The sequence below is a fragment of the Pelophylax lessonae genome (assembly GCF_965119305.1).
Source record: "Pelophylax lessonae genome assembly, chromosome: 8".
In the NCBI taxonomy this organism is placed as follows: Eukaryota; Metazoa; Chordata; class Amphibia; order Anura; family Ranidae; genus Pelophylax; species Pelophylax lessonae.
In genome coordinates, this window is record NC_138775.1 from 237,287,845 (window position 1) to 237,314,339 (window position 26,495).

Here is a 26,495-nt window from a genome sequence, read left to right on the forward strand (position 1 = left end):
GCGGCATTTAATTACTTATATACCTTAACTATAGTATATATTTTATATGCGGCCCGAGAAAATTTCTCTACACTCAATGTGGCCCAGAGAAGCCAAAAGGTTGGACACCCATGATTTAAATGAAAGTATAATTCTTGACTATGGTTAAAGGATAAGTTACCTTTTTAGAATGAAAAAAAAAAAAAAGGAAATGCTTTTTTTTTTTTTTTTCCCCCCCAAGTAAAAAAATGTGCACCCACTATTTTTTGTTTTGGGAGCCTGGAAAGCGTTTCACTATCGATCAGCAAATCACTGGTACCATGCAGGATTCCTGCAGACCTGTCAGTGTATCTGTATGCTTGTACCTCATACGAGCAAGCAGATAGTCACTGACTGAATGAATGAACTACAATGCTCAACTGTGCTGTGGTAGTTCATAGGGAACTACAAGCTGACAGCCGCAAAGGCTGTTGGGACTTGTAGTTTCCCATTCACAGAAGAATGTAAATTGACGTGGCTGGGCAGGTGGCGCCCCACACAGCCACGTTAATTTCAACGTTTGGTGGGGGGGGGGGGGTGAATGGCTGCAGCTGCTGGAACATAAATATGAGTGTGACATGTTCCAAAAGGTGAACTTATCCTTTTTATTCTTAAAATATTCCCTCCCTCCCTCCTAAAACCTTTGCTTCCTAACCTGTGTAAAAAGAGGTGTACAGTATATACTTATGCATTTTTCATGATCCTTTGATCTGGTTACATGATCTGTCTCTCTTGTGTCAGCCAGCGCCACTGCAGGGGAGAGGAGGGAGTACCGAAAACAGATAGGCCTCTAGGTGATGCCACTGGTCAAGCGTTACTAGCTGTTTAAATTCTCTTTTCTCTCCCCTGTAGCTGGCTACTGCCTGATTCATGTGTTAAGAGAAGGGAGGGGTATTTATACACTGCTCAAAAAAAATTAAAGGAACACTTTGAAAACACTTCATATCTCATGCTGGATATCTATACTGATATGGACTGGGTAATGTGTTAGGAATGAAAGGATGCCACATTGTTTGATGGAAATGATCAACCTACAGAGGGCTAAATTCAAAGACACCCCAAAAACCAAAGTGAAATAATGATGCAGCAGGCTAGTCCATTTTGCTGAAATTTTATTGCAGTACCTCAAAATGGTGCTCAGTAGTTTGTATGGCCCCCACGTGTTTGTATGCATGCCTGACAACGTTGGAGCATGCTCCTAATGAGGTGACGAATGGTGTCCTGGGGTATTTCCTCCCAGATCTGGACCAGGGCATCACTGAGATCCTGAACAGATTGAGGTGCAACCTGGCAGTGTCGGATAGACCGAAACCTAATGTCCCAGCGTCAGATGGTATAAAATCTAATGTCCCAGTGTCAGATGGACCAAAACCTAATGTCCCAGAGGCAATCTATTGGATTTAGGTCAGGCAAGCGGGGGGGGGGGGGGCATTCAGTGGTATCAATTCCTTCATCTTCCAGGAACTGGCTGCATACTCTCGCCACATGAGGCCAGGCTTTGTTTCGTGCACCAGGAAGAACCCAGGACCCACTGCACCAGCGTAGGGTCTGACAATGGGTCCAAGGAATTCATCCCAATACCTAATGACAGTAAGGGTGCCATTGTCCAGCCTTTAGAGGTCTGGGTGTCCCTCCATGCCTCCCCAGACCATCACTGACCCACTACCAAAAGTAGTCATGTTGAACGATGTTACAGGCAGCAAAACGTTCTCCATGGCTTCTCCAGACCCTTTCACATCTGTCACATGCTCAGGGTGAACCTGCTTTCATCTGTGAAAAGCATAGGGTGCCAGTGGCACACTTGCCAATTCTGCTGTTCAATGGCAAATGCAAATCAAACTTTACCATGCCGGGCAGTGAGCACAGGGCCCACTAGGGGACGTTGGGTTCTCAGGCCAGCCTTATGAAGTCTGTTTCCGATTGTTTGGTCACAGACATTCACACCAATGGCCTGCTGGAGGTTATTTGTAGGGCTCTGGCAGTGCTCATCCTGTTCCTCCGTGCACAAAGGAACAGATACCAGTCCTAATGATGGGTTTAAGGACCTTCTTTGGCCCTGTCCAGCTCTCCTAGAGTAACTGTCTGTCTCCTGGAATCTCCTCCATTCTCTTGAAACTGTGCTAGGAGATACAGCAAACTTTCTGCCAATGGCACTCATTGATGTGCCATCCTGGAAGATTTGGGCTGCCTGTGCAACCTCCTATACAGGGTCCAGGTATCGCCTCATTCTACCAGTAGTGGCCTCTACCAGGTGGCCTCCACCTGAAAAAAAACAATTTTATTTTGGAGGTTGTCTCATTGTTGCCCATCTAGTGAACCTGTTAATTTCATAAACACCAAAGCAGCTGAAACTGATTACCAACCCCCTCGGCTACTTAACTCGCAAACACACACATCATGGATTGGACTGGATGGATGGACTGATGTCTTTTTTCAACCTCACAAACTATGTAACTGACCAGATCAATATCCCGGGAGTTTAATTGACTTGATGCTATACTCTGATTAAAAAGTGTTCCTTTAATTTTTTTTTTTTTTTTTAAAGTATCTTTATTTAGTTTTGCATAGGAAACACATATAGAAAATAACAGTACAGAAGGGTATCAAATTGAGTGGAGGCCAAACAGTGCCACCCATTCAGAGAACAAACATCTTAAAGCGGAGTTCCAGCCATTTACTCACCTGTCCAACGGTCCAGCGATGCGGCCGCCGGAAGCCTCGATCCTCTCCCTCGGCGCCGGCATCACTGCTGTGGGCACCCGGCTGTTACAGTTTGGGGCTTCACAGCCGGGTACCCACTGCGCATGCGCGAGTCGCGCTGCGCGCCGTGATTGGCCGGCAATCTTCTGGGACCTCTGACGTGTCCCAGAAGATTGCAGGGAGGGAGGGGGAGAGGAGAACTTCCGCTCAGGGTGCCGCGGCGCTCCGAGCGGAAGTGGGAGCGGGTACCTGTCAAAACTAGGTACCCGCTCCCCCCCCCAAAAAATGACATGCCAAATGTGGCATGTCGGGGGGTCAGGACTCCCTAAAGCGGAAGTTCCACTTTTGGGTGGAACTCCGCTTTAAATCCGAATACAAGGCACACAGCAGTGAACAGAGCAACTGGAATGCTATAGGGCAGTGGTTGAGCTGCCGGCAGCCGAAAACATGCGAGGAGGAGGAGGAGGAGGTTTCTGGACGGCTGTCCAACAGATTATCTTACAAGTAACCACACTGGCTCTCAAACTCACACCGGCCCTATTCCTGCTCCATCACACGACCTTGCCACATAAGACCTATTACAAATCGTTAGCTATGCATATGGTAAATGTGGCCAAACCATGCATACTGAGACATTGGAATGCCGTAGACCCTCCCCCCCCTCCCACCATAAAAGAATGGCTCGCCACTCTGGACAGAATAGTGGAGATGGAAGAACGGATAGAAATCTCAAGAGATAACCCACAGGGCTTTGTCTGCATATGGACTTGCTGGACACACTTCAAATCAACTATAGACTACTTACAGTTAATCTCTTAGAGATACCCTGGTCTGACCTCATGAGATGCTCCTATCCCCTGAGAAACTGCCTAGCTATCTTCCTGATGGGACTGGAAAACTGCCATATATCATAATACTCGACCATACCATACATATGAGCATTTAGGTGACCTCCTGACCGTTGCCCTTAACGCCATGAAGCTCAGATGACTGCTTGAGCTCCTGGAGAGCAGGAGACAAGGGGTTCTCTCTTTCCCTTCCCCCTTCTCCTCTTTCCTCTTTTTTCCCCTCCTCTTGCCCCCCCCCCCCCCCATACACACCTCCCTCAAGATTAGCAATGTTACAAGTACACACTCTATTAGCATGCTATTAAAACCTCATATCCTCTATACAGAGACAGCTGTAGATCTTGACAATGCAGGTCCTAACCTCCGACTGGAATACCTTCTATCCGTTGACTATCGCCCCAAATGCAACTGACAGACCTGCTACAATGTTTCCTTAGACCCATCTATTCCCGAACCTCCACCTATGCTCTCTATATAGGATCTATATTGTATTTATTCATGTTGTACATCTCAAACTGAGTCCTTGCATATCTCACAAATACAGGTCTCATGACACTAGTCATCCACTGCATTGTCATTTATTATAACCCCCGTACACACGTACCGATTGTCGGCCGTAAATATTTGGCCGACGGCCGATTGTAGGCTTGTTAGTATGATGCTTCCGACAGCCGACAGCGCATTTTCAGCCGAACAGAATCTGTCGTGCAGGCATTAAAATTTTTGTTGGCCAACACCAGAACAGCCGATTGTTCGCCAGTCAGTACAGAATTCGGCCGACAGACAGCCGATTAGCAAGACTGGGCATGCTCAGAAAATAAAAAAGACAAGGAAAGTTAACCATCACATGACATCACTTCTGCAGTCGGCTGTTGTTGGCCGACAAAATTCGTGTGCAGTCTTTTGCAGTTTTCAACAGACACGACAGCCCTGGACAAAAGGCGGCCGATCGTTCGGCCGACGATCGGTATGTGTGTACGGGGCTATAGTTGTTGCATACTGCCTGATTTTTGACAATCTGATGTGCCTTCCATATCTTAATCATTGTATTTCTGTTAATGCTCATTTACTTTGGTCTCTGTTGGACTGATCTATAATCGTTATCTGTCAAAAGATGGAAGAAAAAATCTTTTTTATCCTATGTTATGTTTTCTATCTTCAATAAAAAAAAGTTTGAAACAAAGTGTGACAAATATGCAAAAACAAACCCTGCAGCAGTTTTCCTATCAGTTCTCATGCAGTTAAGGTGTGAAGAACGAGCCTTTAACCTCCCTGGCGGTATGATTCTTTTGGATTTTAAGTGCTGAAAGCGGTACCATTATTTTGCATGTAATTCTTGTGAATGAGCAGTCCAAACCAACTGTATACATTTATTATATATATATATATATATATATATATACATATATTATGTATACATATATATATATATATATAATGTATACAGTTGGTTTGGGCTGCTCATTCACAAGAATTACGTGTATATATATATATATATATATACGTGTGTGTATGTGTATATATATATATATATATATATATATATATATATATATATATATATATGTGTGTGTGTGTGTGTATATATATATATATATATATATATATATATATATATATATATATATATATATAATGTATATGTGTATATATATATATATATATATACATATATTTACATAAAAATTACAGTAAAACTGCAGGAAAGGGCACTGGGGGGTAATGTAATGTGATTTTATTTTATTTTGAATGATATCAGTGTGTTTGGTGCATTTTACATTTGAATTTGCCGCCGGTTTCACCCCCCGGCGGACGTCACGTCGCCGGAGACGGAAGCCGGGGCTCGCAGACGATTGGGAGGAAGCTCCGCCGCCGCATACTGCCCGCAGTCTTCGCTGGATCCCGGAGAAAAGGTAAGTAAAACCTCCTCCAGCATCCAGCGATCTTCTTAGCGCTACCCCGAGTGTGACTCTGGGTTACCGCTTTTGGCACTAAAATCTTACCCCGAGTCACACTCGGGAATACCGCTAGGAAGGTTAATGTTAAAAATGTTAATAAATAAAGTTTTACATGTTCAGTAACAGATTTTCGTCTAAATTTGTGTTTATTTTGCAAAATTGTAAATGTAAAGAAATATCAGCTAATATCAGCCGATACAGATATGTGATCACCAAAATATCGGGATAGGTATCGGCAACGAATAAACAATATCGGTCGATCACTAACTACTACTACATGCATACTACTGCTGATACTACTACATGCATACTACTGATACTACAACATGCATACTACTGCTGATGCTACTACATGCATACTACTGCTGATACTACTACATGCATACTACTGCTGATACTACTACATGCATACTACTGATACTACAACATGCATACTACTGCTGATGCTACTACATGCATACTACTGCTGATACTACTACATGCATACTACTGATACTACAACATGCATACTACTGCTGATACTACTACATGCATACTACTGATACTACTACATGCATACTACTGCTGATACTACTACATGCATACTACTGCTGATACTACTACATGCATACTACTGATACTACAACATGCATACTACTGCTGATGCTACTACATGCATACTACTACATGCATACTACTGATACTACAACATGCATACTACTGCTGATGCTACTACATGCATACTACTGCTGATACTACTACATGCATACTACTGATACTACAACATGCATACTACTGCTGATGCTACTACATGCATACTACTGCTGATACTACTACATGCATACTACTGATACTACAACATGCATACTACTGCTGATGCTACTACATGCATACTACTGCTGATACTACTACATGCATACTACTGATACTACTACATGCATACTACTGCTGATACTACTACATGCATACTACTACATGCAAACTACTACTTCTACTACTACATGCATACTACATGCACGCTACTGATACTATTACATGCATACTTCTACTGATACTACTACTGCTGGTCTTGGCAGGCTGCATAGCTACTTCTTGGTGTGTCCCAAATGATTTTTTGGAATCCAATGAAGCGTTTAATATGTGATTTCCCTGCTAGCGGACACAGCGAGTTGAGGTTATTATGTGTGTAACAAGCAGGTGACTAATTGTGTACATCAGTGTCAGGTCCCCTCATTTACAAAGCTGTGAGTGTTTGGCTGGTCTCTTGGTTACTGGAATGAGGGCTGGTCCTCAGGAATATAGACACACAGTGCACACCTGTGGAGTCAAAAAGTTCACCTTAGACTCGATCTGTGAATAAACCATTTTAGATCATGAACCGGACCTACCCAAAGGTGAGAAAATAAATGATGGGATTGTGCTTTTGTTACCCTATGTGCTAGTTAGGTTTTATGAAGTGATTACAATATTAGTTGTTTATAAGCTATTACGAAAGGAAATCTGTCACATTAGAAATCTGTCACACTTAGACAAGGTCTGGACAATTTTTTTTGGATAGGGGGAAGGTTTTGAAATGTTCAGGATCTTAAAGTGGTTGAACTTTTTTTTTTTTCTTACCTGCAAGGCAAAGGCATAATGGCACATACTAGCACATTATATAACACGTAACTCAAAATGAAGCATTCCAGCAAAGCAATCTCATCGCTGGATGGTGTCCATCTTCCTTCCGGGTTCGCAGACTCCGACTCTGTGACTGGCCAGAGCATGCGTGTGGGAGCCAGTCACGGTCGCAGGGGCAGTTGGTGATGGGATTTGAGGTTACAAAATGTGTGGTTTAGATTACAGTACCTTTTTTAGTTTAATCTGACAGATTGGGGCACATTTAGATCAAAGCTGCCAAATTATGCTTTTTTTTGGTCTTACTTTAACTCCGGCTCTGATGGTGAAGTCCTGAAAATAGTATGAAGGAGCATAGGATGAGGGTTGCTCTAATCCAGGGGTAGACATTATTTTTGGGCATAGTGTGAAAGAAATTGAGAGTGCCATATACATAAAAAAAGTGTCCGCTTCAGAGGCGTACCTAGGCTCTCCAGCGCCCTCGGCGAGGAGTTGTATCGCCCCCCCCCCCCCCCCCCATAAAAAGTAAAAAAAAAAATGTAATTTTTTTTTTCTTCTTCAGATCAATTTTAATCATTTTCTACATTTTTCAAAGGGGATGTTCCTATATTAGTTCACTACCATATAAAGGTAAACTAAAGAAACATATGTAGCATTATAGTTTGTTTCCTAATCCTCTCTGTCCCATTAAAAAAAAAAAAAAAAATGCATACAAGGGAATTGAAAGTTTCTCAGGTGTTCCTTGTTGGCCCAGTATAGAGCTCTCTAGTGGGTGAACATTGTGCCAGGTGTGAACAGCAAGAGAGGGGGTTGACAGAGAGAGAGAGAGAGAGAAAGAAAGAGGGGGGGGGTGACAGAAAGAGAGAGGGGGGTTTTGACAGAGAGGAGAGAGGGGGTTTGACAGACAGAGAGAGAGGAGAGGGGGCGGGGTTGACAGAGAGAGAGAGGGGGGGTTGAGAGAGAGGGTTTGACAGAGAGAGGTGGGGACAGCGAGAGAGGGGGGTGACACAGAAAGAGGAGAGTGGGGGTTTGACAGAGAGAGAGGGGGGGGGGGTTTGACAGAGAGCGAGAAAGAGAGAGAGTTTGGCAGAGAGAGGGGGGAGGTGACAGAGAGATAGGGGGGGTGACAGCGAGAGAGAGGAGAGAGGGGGTTTGACAGAGAGAGAGAGAGAGAGGGAGTGTTTGAGAGAGGGGGGGGTTGACAGAGAGAGGGGGAAGGTGACAGAGAGAGGGGGGGTTTGACAGAGAGAGAGAGAGGGGGGGGTTTGACAAAGAGAGAGGGGGGTTTGACAGAGAGAGGGGGGGGTTTGACAGAGATACAGAGAGAGGGCGGGGTGACAGAGAAAGAGGAGGGGGTGACAGAGAGAGTGAGGGTAACAGAGAGAGGGGGGATGACAGAGAGATGGTGGGGTGAAAGAGAGGGAGGATGACAGAGAGAGTGTTGACAGAGAGAAGGGGGGGTCCTCATGTTAGCTTTTCCTTTAGGTCTGGGAGTGGAGAGGAGATCATGCTGAAAAAAAAAATGACAGACCCGCTGATCGGCGATACGAGCTCCTCTGACAGCCCCAGTGCACTCACCATCCCCACTCAGCCTGCTGTCGAATGATGATGTCACGGTCATGTGACCGCTGACTGGCCGCATCTGTGGGCGGAGACGGAGCTCCAGAGAGCCCAGCCTGGGGGCGCCGGGGGTTCAGGCCTCTCTAGGCCTGCGCCCCTGGCCGGCGCCAGTCTCGCCAACCCCTTGGTACGCCCCTGGTCAGCTTCACATGAAAAGGAATCTTTATAAAGTAAATGCTGTAAACCACTTGAATAATAGTAAGAAATCAACTGAACTTTGCAACTTCACACCTCGGATGAGCCCCAATTTCTGCACCTTCACAACTAAGACAAGTCGCAATTCCTGCACCTTCAAACCTCAGATCACCCCAATTCCTGCACCTTCAAACCTCAGATCAGCCCCAATTCTTGCACCTTCACATCTCAGATCAGCCCCAATTTCTGTACCTTCACACCTCAGATCAGCCCCCAGTTCATCCACCTTCACACCTCAGATCATCCCAATTCCTGCACCTTCAAACCTCAGATCAGCCCCAATTCTTGCACCTTTACATCTTAGTGATAATCACAAAATTGACAAATAGTGTCCAAATGAATGGAAAAAACTACTAATCACAATAATGTGTATAACAAAAGAAGAGTGTCCAAATGAATGAGTCCCAATATAGATGATATAAAATAAACTCATAAATCCACGTGCACAAAATTGCAAAAGGTGATTCCACCCGTGACACCCAGGGTACGTGAAGGAAGGGAACACCTCGGTGATGGGATATATTAAGCAGCTTACCAGATTTCCTTGGCTGCTCAACTTAATGAGTCAGCCTCTCCCAGCTATTAATCAACATCGCTGAAGATCTAGTGTTAGAGGAATGCTTAATCGATGCAAGTAGACCACTTCTCAAGAAGCATGTAACAGATCAGTGTATGGTTCGTGCTCCTCAATTTTTCATCAAGCATAAATGAATATGTGGGAAGAAAAGAAAGCGAAGCCCATAGCGTAATCCCGTTTAAAAATAATATTCCACTTTATTAAAAAATATTACTCACAATATCTCAAGAATAAACAGGCTTGTCAATTCGCTAGAACCTGGGGATGAAGATGCGGCATCCCGCGAACAATCCCAAGTAGCAAAGGATGATAAAGGCCGGCTATTTTGCAGGGGGCGTGTGGACGTTGCGTCTGGAGTCGCCAACGTTTCGTCTCAATAGACAAAGTCTAAAAATAGCCGGCCTTTATCATCCTTTGCTACTTGGGATTGTTCGCGGGACGCCGCATCTTCATCCCCAGGTTCTAGCGAATTGACAAGCCTGTTTATTCTTGAGATATTGTGAGTAATATTTTTTAATAAAGTGGAATATTATTTTTAAACGGGATTACGCTATGGGCTTCGCTTTCTTTTCTTCCCACATATTCATTTATGCTTGATGAAAAATTGAGGAGCACGAACCATACACTGATCTGTTACATGCTTCTTGAGAAGTGGTCTACTTGCATCGATTAAGCATTCCTCTAACACTAGATCTTCAGCGATGTTGATTAATAGCTGGGAGAGGCTGACTCATTAAGTTGAGCAGCCAAGGAAATCTGGTAAGCTGCTTAATATATCCCATCACCGAGGTGTTCCCTTCCTTCACATACCCTGGGTGTCACGGGTGGAATCACCTTTTGCAATTTTGTGCACGTGGATTTATGAGTTTATTTTATATCATCTATATTGGGACTCATTCATTTGGACACTCTTCTTTTGTTATACACATTATTGTGATTAGTAGTTTTTTCCATTCATTTGGACACTATTTGTCAATTTTGTGATTATCAATACTCTTAGCGCTACACTTTTATGTTTCATTGTTAATTTGAGTCACTGTTGGTTGATTTTTGTGTTGGCTGCTGACATATATTTATCAATTATTTATCATATTAGCGCAGAATTTTTTTTATTTTTTATATACCTTTACATCTTAGATCAGCCCCAATATCTGCACCTTCACACCTCAGATTAGCACCCAATTCATCCACCTTCACACCTCAGATAACCCCCAATTCCTGCACTATCACACCTCAGATCACCCCAATTCCTGGACCTTCATACCTCAGATCAGCCTCAGGGACAGCCCCCCGCCAGAACACTCCGGTCAGTGTTCTCAGTTGTTGGCTGAGAGCACTGATCGGGAGCTGGTTGGCAGACCTTTTTTGGTCATGACCCTTCGACAGAAGCCGTCGAGGGGTCCAGGGAGAGGTGTGCCATCATAGGGGAGAGTAGGGATTTGAGTATCTATGAGTTTACAGCATAGGTTAGGGATTTGCAACTAAAATACGTGGGGGACAGTCCCACTATATATGAGGCGTGGTGCCTTTGGTTGTGTATGACAGGCAGCTTGACTGAAGTGGTAAAGAATGGAGGGGCATCTATACTACCTGGTTATATGTTTGAACCCTTTTTCTTGAGTCTTGGTTGCACGTGATAATTTGTGGGTTATTACGAAACACTCTTCCCAAAGAGGCTGACTTTTGTTAACATATTTTTTAAAGAGCAGCTTCAGCCAGGTTAAAAAAAATTAAAAGTCAGCTACAAAAACTGTGAAGAATCTTGTCCAAATAGCATGCAATTTCCCCCACCGCCCTGGTGTGTGTGAACCCAGTAAAGAAAGGGAAGCGCCATGTAGTGCAGCAATAGGCAGTTTATTAAAATGTTACGGCCATGGCCTCTGGAGGTGCTCACAGAGCTGGAGGAGACGTTCCGGGACTCCTGTGGGTATAAGGCGGAAGAGATCAAAGCTTGGGGGCGGGCCGCATGGCATCTCCTTCAGCCCTGTGAGCACCTCCAGCGGCCACGGTTTGCCATCATCGGCATGACAGGGACACTGCAGATATGGATTTGACAAGATATTTACTTTGTGAGTTGGGGGAATTGCATGCTTTTCGGAAAGGAATCTCACTGCATTCTTGTTCAAATCGCATGTGATTCTTTGCAGTGCAATTTGCGCCCATTCATTTTGTATGGACGGAAATCACACCACAAAGTATCAGTTTCAATTTCAGTATTGGGAGCATTTTCATGAGTACCGATATTCATGTAAATGCCCGGTATCGTCACCAATACCGGTATCGGTGTATCCCTATTATTATTTATTGTAAGCTCCAACGAGCAGGGCCCTCTGATTTCTCCTATATATCAAATTGTATTGTAAATGTACTGTCTGCCCTCATGTTGTAAAGCGCTGTTGGTGCTATATAAATCCTGTATAATAATAATATTATTATTATACAACCCTGAGGAAAGAGAAATACTGAAACCCTGAAACGTGTTGTGTACAGTGCATCCGGAAAGTATTCACAGCACTTCACTTTTTTCACATTTTATGTTACAGCCTTATTCTAAAATGGATTAAATTCATTATTCTCCTCAAAATTCTACAAACAATACCCCATAATGACAATGTGAAAGAAGTTTGTTTGAAATCTTTGCAAATGTATTAAAAATAAAGAAAAAGTCACATGTACATAAGTATTCACTTCCTTTGCTCAATACTTTGTTGAAGCACCTTTGGCAGCAATTACAGCTTCACGTCTTTTTGAGTATGATGCTACAAGCTTGGCACACCTATTTTTGGGCAGTTTCTCCCATTCTTCTTAGCAGGACTTCTCAAGCTCCATCAGGTTGGATGGGGAGTGTTGGTGCACGGCCATTTACAGATTTCTCCAGAAATGTTCAACTGTTCATTGGGTTCAAGTCTGGGCTTTTGCTGGGCCACTCAGGGACATTCACAGAGTTGTCCCCTAGCCACTCCTTTGCTATCTTGGCTGTGTGCTTAGGGTCGTTGTCCTGTTGGAAGATGAACCTTTGCTCCAGTCTGAGGTCCAGAGCGCTCTGGAGCAGGTTTTCATCAAGGATGTCTCTGTACATTGCTGCATTCATCTTTCCCTCGATCCTGACTATCCTGCCAGTTCCTGCCACTGAAAAACATCCCCACAGCATGATACTGCCACCACCATACTTCACTGTAGGGATGGTATTGGTCTAATGATGAGTGATGCCTGGTTTCCTCCAGACATGACACTTGATATTCAGGCTAAAGTTCAATATTTGTTTCATCAGACCAGAGAATATTGTTTCTCATGGTCTGGGAGTCGTCCTTTTGGCAAACTCCAGGTGGGCAGTCATGTGCCTTTTACTGAGGAGTGGCTTCCATCTGTCCACTCTACCATACAGGCCTGATTGATGGGAGTGCTGCAGGGATGGTTGTTCTTCTGGAAGGTTCTCCTCTCTCCACAGAGAAACGCTGGAGCTCTGTCAGAGTGACCATTGGGTTCTTGGTTACCTCCCTGACTAAGGCCCTTCTCCCCCGCTCGCTCAGTTTGGCTGGGCAACTCGCTCTAGTAAGACTCTCGGTGGTTCCAAACTTATTCCATTGACGGATGATGGAGGCCACTGTGCTCATTAGGACAGATAGATTCCGGGAAGCAAATGCTACATGAATCATCTGTGCTTACTCAAGATGGCCAGAGCTAGAAATTATAGGGGTGTTTTCCAAAGTGATTTCGTTTTCAATTTTCTTTTAGGTAACAATAAAAAAAAAATCATAGGTGGCTGTAGGATGAATTGGAAAGGGAATTTTAATAACTTGAATTTACAAAAAGCTTTTCTAGCAGTCCTATATAATAAATACATTTTAATGCAGATAGGATTTTCTGGAAGCGGTATGCTTGAAATTACAAAAAAAAAGTCCTCCTTCCTAGAAGAAACTGCACTAAGATGTCAGATTTGTAGTGTTTTTTATTTTATATATGTAACTTAGAGACCACTCTGCAACCAACTGAATTGTCCTTTCTAACAGTATGTGTTAAAAACAGGGGTTTAGTCTGCACACATTTGCAAGTAAATGTGTACGCTACAGAGCCTCTTCAAGGCACCCCAGTATTGTCTGCAGTCCTAAGTATAAATTTAAAGAGCCTCCACAGTGGAAGCACGTGCATTATAATGGATAGGCAGAGGACAGGTGAGCCTGGAGGGAGCCCACCCCTCCTTAAAGGCACAGGGGCGAACTGAACACCTAGCACATAGCATTATGGCAGCAAAGGTGTCTAGTGCGCCCCCTTACAAATATTTCAACTTAAAAAAGTCTGGTATGAGATCTTTGAAGATGATCTCATACCTGATTCTAACAACTCTTGCAGTGCCTTGAAAAAGTATTCATTCCCCTTGAAATTTTCCACATTTTGTCATGTTACAACCATTGATTACCAATGTAGACCCTTGGGGGGGTGCCACTAGAGGCACCAGGGATGCCCACCCATGGCCACCAGGGATGGCAATCAGGGCTTAAGGAGCCTGCCAGTGGTGGCTTCCCCATCAGTGCTGCCCACCATTGCCATCTATCAGTGCTGCTCACCAGTGCCCATCATTGCCATCTTTCACTGCCGCCCACCAGTGCCCATTAGTGCCCACCAGTGCCGCCTATCAGTGCCCATCAGTACCAACCATCAGTGCTGATCAGTGCCACCTATCAGTGCTCATCAATGCCACCTATCAATGCCATCTATCAGTGCCCACCAATGCTGCATATCAGTGCTACCTATCAGTGCCTCATATCAGTGCCCATCAGTGCTGCATATTAGTGCCGCCTATCAGTGCCGCTCATCAGTGCAAGAAAAAACATATCTATTTACAAAATTTTAGAACATAAACAAAAAAACGTTTTTTTCCCCCAAACTTTTAGGTCTTTTTTTTTTATCTGTGTGGCAAAAAAGAAAAAAACCTTGCGGTGATCAAATACCACCAAAAGAAAGCTCTCTTTGTGGGGAAAAAATGACATAAATTTGGTTTAGGTACAGTGTTGCATGACCGCGCAATTGTCATTCAAATTGCAACAGCGTTAAAAGCTGAATATTGGCCTTGGCAGGAAGGGGGTGTAACTGCCCTGTATTGAAGTGGTTAAGACCAGAAAGGTATTTCAAGGGTTCCACAATGTTCAAAAGACTGGGAAATGCTTCTCTAACCCTACGCTTTGGCAGGAATTGGGCTTTCGAGTATCTGAAAAAAATTTTGGACAGTGAAGTCATTTTAGAGTGAAGCCAAGAATGAAATGAAGTCTCTAGTTACCATCAGAAATACAATTTTTAAACACTTTGATAAGTAAGGTATAGTGGCATAAACACAAAATAACACCACTTCAATGGTGGCTTGGACACCCTGCGAACTGGGCCATACAAAAGAAAAAATAGAGACCAGAAAACCAGTCACCCTGTTTCCCAGGATCCATGAACAAATATGTATCCATAGCAGCTGACTATACAATAGTATAAATTATACAAAAGTATAAATTATAACACAGTTTGCCTATAGAGTATTCCCATTTGTGTTCATTATTCCAGAGGAGAAGTATGGATGCCACCTCATTTGGTTCTACAGTGACAATGCTCTCCAGAACTGAAAAAGGTAAAAGGACCAGATATTACCCATCTCTCCCCTTCCCTACCATTATCTGGATTTGCTGTGTCCTGATAAGTGGTGTTCTTTTTTATTCTCAGACTTGTGTTGTGGCTGTACCAGACGTTGTGTATGTATATTAGCTCTCATTCTTCTCATCCTGATGATTGTCGCAGCCGTCATTGCATGTACAGTTACTTTTGCCCTCCCTTCAAAAACACCAGGTAACTCGCATCCATAATAATAATAATAATACTCAGCTAGAGGAATAATAATAATTAATACCGGTTCCTTTGTTTGCCTGCAGAGAGTCGCTACTGTGTTACAGGCAATTACACGGGATTCCTGTGCAATGATAGGATTACATGTCTGCTGCCATCGCAGGTCTGTGACTCCCTCAGTGACTGCGGAAGTGGGGAGGATGAAAATGCCACTATGTGCAGTAAGTACAACCCGGTGTTGGAAGGATAGTCTAAGTATGGGCAAAATAAAAAATGAAATATTGATGCAGTCGGCCCATAGCATTAGTAAGTAGGGTTTGTTTTCGGAGCCGCCCCATAAAAATGTTTGATACCTGTTGATCCTGCTAGTAGATCCAGTATTTTTCTACTTCTTGTAACAGACCAAGCTGTCCAGCAAAAAGGGCAAATGTAAGGGTTGGGAAAAACCATAAACCATCCACGTTCAACTTTTATTCTCATTATTTCCTAAAAGAAAATGAACCGCTGTTGTAACTGCTTAGGAAGTGTTGGATGGAGTTGTGCTTTAACCACTTGCTGACCGCCTAACGTACTTTTACAGCGGCAAGTCGACTCCTCTGCGCAAAATCACATACCTGTACGCCATGTCGTGCAGGGGCTCCGGGGGGCACGATCGCGCGCTGATTGGCTACAAGGGGAGCCAATAAGTGGGTCCAGCGACCCCAATGTCCGCCGGCCACCTGTGATCTGCCTATGTAAACAAGGCAGATCGCCTTTCTGACAGGGAGGAAGACTGGGATCCTGCTAAGCAGAAACACTGAGTCAGAGCAAACCACCCCCCACAGTTAGAAAGCACTCCCAGGGAACATATTTAACCCTTTGGTCTCCCTTGATGTTATCCCCTTACCTGCCAGTATCATTAGTATATTAACTGTGCATATTTTATAGCACTGATCACTCTAATAATGTCACTGGTCCCCCCAAAAGTGTCAGTTAGGTGTCTGATTTTTGTCCACTGCAATGTCGCAGTCCCGCTATAAGTCGCTAATCGCCACCATTGCTAGTAAAAAAAAAATGACATAAAAATATACCATCGTTTGTAGACGCTATAACCTTTGAGCAAACCAATCAATATGTGTTTGTTGGGATTTTATTTACCAAAAATATGTAGCAGAATAGATATTGGCCTAAATTTATGAAGAAATTTGATTTTTAAAATGTTTTTATTGGATATGTTTTATAGCAGAAAGTAAAAAATTATTATTCTTTTTTAAATTGTTGTTCTTTTTTGTTTATAGAGCAATAAATAAAAACCGCAGAGGTGATCAAATACCACCAAAAGCAAGCTCTATTTGTGGGAAAAAAAGGACATTCATTTTATTTGGGTACAGCGTCTCACAACCGGGCAATCGTCAGTTTGTTAAAGTAATGTAGTGCCATATTGCAAAAAATGGCCTGGTTATTAAGGGGGTAAAATCTTCCGGGGCTGAAGTGGTTAAGTTGTCTAAGGGTCTTTTCACACGGGCGGTACGTTTATGTGCGGCCAAAACAGAAATACCAATGCACACCGGCTGCATCCAGGGTCAGAGACTCTATTCTCAGGAAACGGCTCAAATGAGTGGTTACATGCGAATAGCAGCGGCGCCTGCCATTGATTTGTCCTAATCTAGCAGTCACTGCTGACAATTGCAGACACAATAGGAATGTGTACATGAAAGCAGCGTTTACATCCGCCACCAAGACTTTTTTTTTTATTTATTTTTTTATTCTTTATTTAGCATTCAGGGAATTCAGCAATGCGACACATAACAGGAAAAAGGGTACAACAGCGTCATGTGATAATATTAATCAAATAGGCAACATACAATACAACTAACAATAAAAAAAAAAAAAGAAAAAAAAAAATGCGTGAAAAGGCCATTTGAATTAGCCAGTGTAGAAATGGCTATAACGTCTATAGGCTGTCGGCATTCAGCAATAAAAGTCGAATTCTGACATGTTTTATATAATTTACATGCATGAAGATAATCCTTAAAACAGGTATACTACAGAGAAGAGTAACAGAAAGGAGTAATATGAAAAGAAAGGAGAACTAGGGGAGGTAAAGCCAGGAGGAGAAAAGTAAAGAGGAGGGGAAGGGTTGGACAGCAGCGGGGAGGAAATCTTGAATTATGCCATTGATAAGGTTGAAGAAGCTAGACCAGTGGTTCTTAACCTTGTTGGAGGTACTGAACCCCACCAGCTTCATATGCGCATTCACCGAACCCTTCTTAATTGGAAAAATAAAATATGATTTTATGAGTCTAGTCTCGGGAGGGGCACTGCCAGAAAATAAGGTGTTGTTTACAGAACTGAATTAAACGTATCATACAAAGTAAAATGTACAGAGGTCAGTAGTATGTAGGGCAGCGTACAGAGGTCAGTAGTATGCAGGGCAGCGTACAGAGGTCAGTAGGCTGTAGGGCAGCGTACAGAGGTCAGTAGGCTGTAGGGCAGCGTACAGAGGTCAGTAGGCTGTAGGGCAGCGTACAGAGGTCAGTAGGCTGTAGGGCAGCGTACAGAGGTCAGTAGGCTGTAGGGCAGCGTACAGAGGTCAGTAGGCTGTAGGGCAGTGTACAGAGGTCAGTAGGCTGTAGGGCAGTGTACAGAGGTCAGTAGGCTGTAGGCCAGCATACAGAGGTCAGTAGGCTGTAGGGCAGTGTGCAGTAGTGAGTAGTTTGTAGGGCAGTGTAGTGAGGTCAGTAGCATGTAGGGCAGTGTATAGGGGTCAGTAGTTTTTAGGGCGGTGTAGAAAGGTCAGTAGGATGTAGGGCAGTGTATAGGGGTCAGTTGGTTGTAGGGCAGGATAGAGTGGTCAGTAGGCTGTAGGACGGTGTACAGAGAATAGGGCAGAGGACAGGAGTTGACAGGACAGAGGATAGGACAGTGTACAGGGATCAGTAAAGCCACACACCAGGGGGCTGGGAGGGCACACACCAGGGGAGGGTCAGGAGGGCACACACCGGGGGGTTATGAGGGCACACACCAGGAGGTTAGAAGGGCATACACTGGGGGGAGGGTCAGGAGGACACACACTGTGGGGGAGGGTAGTGAGGGCACACACCAGTGGAGAGTCAGGAGGCCACACACTGGGTGTCAGGAGGGCACACATCAGTGGTTGGGAGGGCACACACTGGGGGAGCCAGGAGGGCACACACTGGGGGGGGGGGGGGGTGGGAAGGCATACCATGGGGTATCAGGAGGGCACACACTGGGGGGGGGGTGGGAGGTCATACCATGGGGTGTCAGGAGGACACACTGGGGTGGGGTTGGGAGAGCATACCATGGGGTGTCAGGGGGGCACACACTTGGGGGGGTTGGGGGGGCATACCATGGGGTGTCAGGAGGGCACACACTGGGGGGAGGTGTTGGGAGGGCATACCATGGGGTATCAGGAGGGCACACACTGGGGGGGGGGTGGGAGGACATACCATGGGGTGTCAAGAGGGAACACACTGGGGGGAGGTGTTGGGAGGGCATACCATGGGGTGTCAGGGGGGCACACACCGGGGGGGGTTGGGAGGGCATACCATGGGGTGTCAGGAGGACACACACTGGGGGGGAGGTGTTGGGAGGGCATACCATGGGGTATCAGGAGGGCACACATCAGGGGGCATTCACAATGCTTTATTGAGCTAAATGAAAAGGACATGCATTTCCATTTGTCAGCTAACAGCACCTCTATGCTAAGCTGCAGTAACTCAGCAGACTTAGCATAGAGGTGCTTGCAAACTAATCCACCATGTACAGTTAGCTGAGCCTACCTCCAGGAACATTCACTCGGCTCCCTCTGCTCAGCTGCTCACACTTCCCTCTTCCAGGCGGGCGCGATCTCCATGGTCAGGTACATCCCCATCCCGCCCACTCAAGCAGCAAGCAGCCTGCAGGAGATAGGCTGGAAACCTGCTGGGGGAGGTACAGGGGGCAGAGCGTCAAGTGTCTATGTGTAATGGCTGTGAGTCATCCCGATCGCAGCTCTGATTTCCCGGGGGGGTTGGCCTCACAATCAGTAATATTTTCTCGGGGGGAGCAATTGCCCCTTTGCCGCCCTGCCGAACCCCTGAGACTGACTCACCGAACCCCTGGGGTTCGATCGAACCCAGGTTAAGAACCACTGAGCTAGACACTTCCAAAAGAGCAAAACATGACTGAGAGGCAAGAGGGGTTTGGTCTCTATAATAGAAATAGGGAGTCCAGGTCTTCCAGTATTTGTCCTCCTTTTCCTTCAAAATCATAGTGAGGCTTTCCATTTAATGGATCCCCTCAATCCCCTCCTTCCAATGAGCTAATGTCCAGGGGCTTGTACTTTTCCATTGTGCAGGAATACAAGTCTTTGCTGCTGCGAGCAAATGTTTGAGTAAGGAAGGAGTTTTTGATTTTTTTTTTTGTTGGATAGAAGAGTGTCATTCAGGAGGTTAGCAGCTGGGATTGTAGTTGAAGGTCACTCCCGTTAGGGTCTGGATTGTGTTTTCTACTTTATACTAAAAGTCTTGTAATTTCGCGCATTCCCAGTAAATATGAAGAAGAGTCCCTTCAGACTCCCCAACGGGTGTTGGGTACCTGGGGAATATTTGGTTCAGTTTTGTTGGAGTCCTGTACCACCATGTGAGGATCTAATAACCCCCCTCCTGGTATCCGCTGGGCAGGGATGCTTTGTGGGAAAAGCAAAGGATTCTTTCCTTCTGGACCTGGGAAAAGTAGGTATTAAGATAATGTTCCCATTGCCGTAAGAAAGGGAGTTCCAGCTCGTCACTCAAATCTAGTAAAAGAGCAGAAAGTGAGAAAGCATTCACCCATCTATGCAGATCTGCTTGAATGGGTGGGCTGGAGTAACGTGTGATGGTTGGCCAGGAGGGAGCGAAGATGTGCATTCAGTTGAGCACGATGTGGGAAATCAAGCGTAGAATGAAACAAATTTGATGTCACAGCCCGACATGAGTCTGTGGTTAGAGGAGAAATTAGGGTCTATATGAGTCCAGCTCATCGAATTGGGGATCACCCATGCCTTGGTGAAATGTTGGGGTGCCAGGTACTGGAGCTAGAGGACTTGGATAGGGGGATAGAGTCCTAAACACGTCCTAAAAAGGGATGCAGTAACCCGCAATGTAGCACCTATCATGGGATGCTGCATTACTGTTGTAGGGCAAGAACAAGGGGGGAGGCCAAAGGAGTCGCGCTAGGAGCGGGCTCATAGTTGCCTATTCCAGGCCCACCCAGGATTTACGATTCTGCGCGATTCACCCAAATGCAGGAAGTGGAACAAAATGTTTTTACTGGTAGGGTTAGCATATAATAAAACTGTGGTATGAGGGGGGTTTCAGGAGAGGAATATTTTGCAGCAAAATAAAAAAACCTAACCCGCCTAAACGCGTGTAAACGCATCTAAACACTTAAGCATTAGCTTTTAGCAATTAAGCGTTTATTCTAATGGCTAGAATAAATTATTATTCTGGCCAAATTAATAAATGCCCAGATGCTTGTAAAACAAAACAAGTTTTATTCCTCCCCTTGAGCAAAGGAGTGTGCATGAGGCCTAATGATGGTGTTTTATGACCTGATTGAATATTATCTAACATATTAGTGCTCTGCAAACAGCATTCTTGATATATCAGTCCCAATCAAAGTATCAGTTCCAATGAGTTGTAGAGATGGCACCCAGGAACCACAGCAGCAATCCTGTCACATCTGCTGTCACCATAGCTTGGATTGTGCATCATCATGGAAACCTCCAGAGACATCAGCCCCCCCATGTGTTCTTTGTTATATGGAGCTTTATATAAATGTAGCACCCCAGTAGGTTCTAAATTTATTTTTAGGCCTTTCAGTATAGCCAGGGAGAGCAGTTATCGTTTGGTTAAGTCTGTTCTGGGTCTTTTGGTGCAGGCTTGATTACTTTCCTGTTTTCCCAGAGAACATTGGCACATAGTAGGTGGAAGAGACCAGACCCTGGCCTGCAGAATAATGTGTCTTCAGCCCATCCCTGGTCAGTATTGTGAGTGACCGGCAGGGGGCTGAGAGGGGTATAAATGTCCTGGATCCCAAAGCAGAGGTCTCTTGTTTCTGGAGGGCTATGGCATCCCTGGGAGCTTGCCTGCCGCTGAAAGACTCCTTTATGGGGTCCCAGCTTTTGCTTTGGCTGGGGCCTCTGGCCTAGCCTCCTAAAGATTGCAGCGAGCTCTTCTAAGGATCCAGAGCACAGTCAATCCAAGTACAAGAACTGACTAATACTGCAGGCAGCTACACAGTATTCAGCAAACAGTGGTAGTACACGCCTTCTGGGCTTGGGAATTTCTTTGGCCTCTAATGGAAAATCTTTCCTTTTGTACATTCAGGACTATATTCGTGCTGAGGAGTCCCTATCTTGTACCATTCTTCTACACTTCAAAGGGGGTGCTTACACCCTGAAGCATTAGTGCAGAGTTAAGCCCCATACACACGCACCGATTGTCGGCCGAACGATCTGCCGTCTTTTGTCCAGTGTTGTTGTGTTGGTTGAAATGTGCTCTAGACTGCACATGAATTTTGTCGGCCAAAAACAACCAACTGCGGAAGTGATGTCATGTTCTGGTCTACTTTTCGTGTGGTTTTTCTTCTCTGAGCATGCCCAGTCTTGCTCATCTGACTTTTGTCGGCCGAAATCTGTACTGACTGACCAACAATCGGCCGTTCTGGTGACGGCCAACAAAAATTTTATAGCATGCAGACCAGATTTTGTTCGGCCGAAAAGTCGCAGTCGGTTGTCGGAATCATCATACTAACAAGCCGACAATCGGCCGATCGGACGTTGGCCGAATATTTACGGCCGACAATCGGTGCGTCTGTACGGGGCTTTAATGTCCTCATTTGTAAGTTCTACAGATATTGGAGCATCCCCAGGCTCACCCTCACCTTAAGTTCATACCCAAAATGAAAAAAAAAAAAAAAATATGCACAGCCTGTTCTCTGACTCTTGTGATTGGGAAATACCAGGTGCGTGGCTGCTATGTGCCTATCAGGAAATGGAACCTGGGATTAAACAAACAACTAGACCTATACTGGCTGTGCGCTACATAAACATCAGACAAAAGATCAATGCAAAATTAGCATAAGAAAAGCATGCAACAACTAAATAGATGTGTACCTTTGTTTCTTGGCGACTGTAGAGTATTATTAGCCTACTACAGTATCTCACAAAAGTGAGTACACCCCTCACATTTTTGTAAATGTTTTATTATATCTTTTCATGTGGCAATACTGAAGAAATTACACTACAATGTAAAGAAGAGAGTGTACAGCTTGTATAACTGTAAATTTGCTGTCCCCTCAAAATAACTCAACACACAGCCATTAACGTCTAAACTGCTGGCAACAAAAGTGAGTACACCCCTAAGTTAAAATGTTCAAATTGGGCCCAAAGGATCAATATTATTTGTGGCCACCATTATTTTCCAGCACTGTCTTAACCCTATTGGGCATGGAGTTCACCAGAGCTTCACAGGTTGCCATTGGAGTCCTCTTACACTCCTCCATGACGACATCACAGAGCTGGTGGATGTTAACACATCTGCTCCCCATTCACACCTAAGACCTTGTAACACTAATGAGTCCCATGACACCGGGGAGGTAAAATGGGGGGGTGTACTCACTTTTGTTGCCAGCAGTTTAGACATTAATGGCTGTGTGTTGAGTTATTTTGAGGGGACAGCAAATTTACACTGTTATACAATCTGTACACTCACTACCTTACATTGTAGCAAAGTGTCATTTCTTCAGTGTTGTCACATGAAAAGATATAAAATATTTACAAATATGTGAGGGGTGTACTCACTTTTGTGAGATACTGTATTTCACTGCACCTTGGTTCTAACCCACTGTATTCTGTGCTGTATTTACTAGGTAACCTCCCTAATAATCTACCTGGATATCTGATATTCCGCTGTGGAAACCCGCAGATCTGGATCTACAGCAATTACAAGTGTAACGGGATCAATAACTGCGGAGACTGTTCAGATGAATCTACAGTGTGTAAGTATATAAGAGATGTTGTACGGTGATCATAGCAGTGTGATCAGGAAGTGATAGTATGAAAATTAGATTTGTAAGTTTGTGTAACAAAGTTCTATATGACTAGTGTACAATTTTTAATCAGTACATACTTTGCTCAATTATAGCATGTTTTATGCAGTTATGCCTCCCAAAAAGCCATTAAGTGATGTATGATAGCAAATAACATGACCAGGAAGAAGATTCTGTATGGGGGCAGGAACAGCAAGAAATGAGGCCTTGGAAGCAGTGGATAATTGTATAGGAATTGTAGTAAAAACATTTCACATCACAAGTTGTAGACCTCAACGTGTTAATTTCTAGCTTGCCATACACACAGAAAACTTCAACTGGTTCCTGATGAACCAGATGAAGTTCTTTCAGTGGGTAACTCTGCTGGCTGCCTCCCACCTGATATCCTTCAATTGAAAAATCAAAGGAACCAGGCAGAAAATTGTCATCTGAACAGCACCTCCAATTAGATGCAGGCACTGTTCATGTATTTGGCAGCTGGCTGGGGCAGATGTCAAAATACAATGGCAGCAGCAAGAGATTTGTCCACCCGCACCGTATAGCATGGATGGAGGGATCTGTTTAGACTAAATCTATACTTTATGTGTATGGCCAGCTTTAGGCTGTGGTAGCAGTGAGCTTCCTTACCAAAAATGCAGCAGATAGCAGTCACATGACTTAGATTTTTTTGGAAAAGCCAGTTCATGCTGCACTCAGTTGCCATATTACCCTAGGCACAGGCCTAGAAGACCTTAACAGAAATCCAGACCTGTAAGAATGTTAAGGTAATGCGAGGTTCAGTTTTTGATCCCTTAGTATCTTAATAAAGAAAACAATTGATAATTTAAGAAAAAAATGTATAGTACTTTTGTAGGCTAAAAGTAAAGTCCAACTCTTGGAAACTAAAAAAAAAAATACCCCTTGCAGTGTGGATGTGCCTACACTGCAGGGGATACCTGCTCATCTCGTCTAGGAAAGAGAAACCTATATTTACTTGATCCTCAGCTCTTTCAGCAGATGGCGCCCCCCACATTCCAGTGGTGGACTGTCCCTCGGTGTCCTCAAGTCCAGGGCAGGGCTATAGACTCTGGTCTTGATGTCAGGATCTTAAGTGGGGTACACACTAGTAGAAAATCTGCCGAAAATTCCCATCCGAGGTAAAATCGTACGATTTTCGGCTAGTGTGTACACAACTTTCAGCAGCCGATGCCGACATTTTCAACGAAAAAAACCGGAGGGACAAACACCAAAATTTTTATCGTCCGTCCCCAGACGACGAATTTTCGTTTAATGTGTAAGCAGTACGTCCGCGAAAAATCCGATACGAAAGACCGCACTTGATCTGAAGTTGCTGACGACCCGGAAGTCTAGGAACAAATGTCCCAAAAAAAAAAAAAAATATCGGATGAGAAATTTCGTGAACATTTATGCACTGTCAACTAAAAACGGTTATGAACGGTGAGCAAGAGAGAGAAAAATCGGAGGATATTTCGTCCGATTTCCGTCAAGTGTGTACGGGCCTTTAGACTGGTGGAGAACATCCTAGCATGGGGGAGGAGCAAAGGAAGGGGTAAGTAAATCTGCTTTTCTGTGTCCCCTAGACCTAGGAGCAATTAACTCTTGCTGTGTGGGCATTGTCCCCACTGCAAGGGATAATTTTATAGTTTCCTAGAGTTGGGCTTTAACTTTTTTCCTAAAAAGCTTGTTTACAAAACTGAATAGGTGAAGTTCACATTACACACCTAGCTGAGTGATCAAAGGAGTGACTCATCTCTCCTCTCCTCTCCGTGCCTACTCTGGTCATGTAGGACTTCTAGAAAGAAAAGGTCACGAAGAAAACAGCTAACACAGGGTCAGCTCTGCAAATAAAATGTTATTGGTATAAAAATTATAGAGAAAAGATATAAAAACTTGGTTTACAAACATAAAAAAATAAACCCATTTTAGTTACCCTTTGATTTAGGCATAGTACAGTAAATATCTCAGACCCAGCAGATGAAGCATCAGAACTTGGCATGTTTACAACATTCTCACTACTCTAGTGTTAGAATAAGAATCTCTTATCTATCTGTGCTCTGTGTCTTAGTGGCATCCTGTTCTGCATGTGGTTCCCAGTGGTGGTCATGCAACTCCATCCTTTACCAATACTGCAACTGCATCCCTCGCAGCCTGTGCCAAAATGGAATCCAAGACTGTGAGGACTGGTCTGATGAGTACGTGTGCACTAAATAACAAGGACTGTGATATCAATATATACATATACTGTACTTGTATATACATTACTGGACCGAACTGGAGCTTCCAACAGAATAGCACTAACGGTATTTAAGATTTAGTTGTTTTTTTAAAGTTCAAAGCAGACTCTAGCCAAAAAACTTTTTGCCTCCATCAGACCTCCCCTGTTCTCCCATCTCGTTGACCAGACTTCTAGCATTGACATACAAACCTCGTAATTTTGTCCGGTTGCAAACCATATCCAAACCATATCCTCGTTCGATTTGTCCGCCTACCTACCTTGGGTTTAGTATCTCTGGACACCCTACTGCTAATGCCCCCATTAATGCCCTCTGAACCTTGCTCACCGCTAGCTAATTCTACATCTGTACCCCCCCCACCATCACCTAGTTTAAAAGCCCCTCTAACTTTTGGGCCATCTTCTCTCCCAGTACTGCTGCACCCTCCCCATTTAGGTGCAATCCGTCCCTACTAAAGAGCCGGTAGGCAACTGAGACGTTGGTCCAGTTCTCCAAGAACCCAAAACCCTCCTTACTTCACCAGTTCCTCAACCACTTGTTAACTTCACTAATCTCCCGCTGCCTCTATGGTGTGGCTCAAGGTACAGGTAGTATTTCTGAAAATACCACCTTGGAGGTCCTACTCCTCAATTTAGCTCCGAAGTCCCTGAAATCGTTTTTAAGGACTCTCCATCTCCCTGTAACTTTGTCATTGGTACCATGACAGCTGGGTCTTCCCCAGCCCCACCCAATAATCTGTCCACCAGATCCGTGATGTGCCAAACCCGAGTGCCCGGTAAACAACAAACAGTTCGGCACTTTTGGACCGGCTTGGCCAAAACAAACTAGTGACAGTAAAGGTGGTCAGCTTTAA

At 44.3% G+C, this 26,495-nt stretch overlaps 1 protein-coding gene across 1 annotated transcript; it reads left to right on the forward strand.

Moving 5' to 3' along the window:
* Positions 1 to 6,876: 6,876 nt before the first annotated feature.
* Positions 6,877 to 25,619, forward strand: LDLRAD1 (low density lipoprotein receptor class A domain containing 1; the record flags this gene model as incomplete). The annotated part of the gene is made up of 6 exons (XM_082266679.1): positions 6,877 to 6,897; positions 15,060 to 15,123; positions 15,216 to 15,338; positions 15,422 to 15,556; positions 23,229 to 23,357; positions 25,474 to 25,619. 6 exons carry the CDS (start codon positions 6,877 to 6,879, stop codon positions 25,617 to 25,619), a joined length of 618 nt encoding a protein of 205 aa, XP_082122805.1.
* Between the last annotated feature and the right edge of the window lie 876 nt (positions 25,620 to 26,495).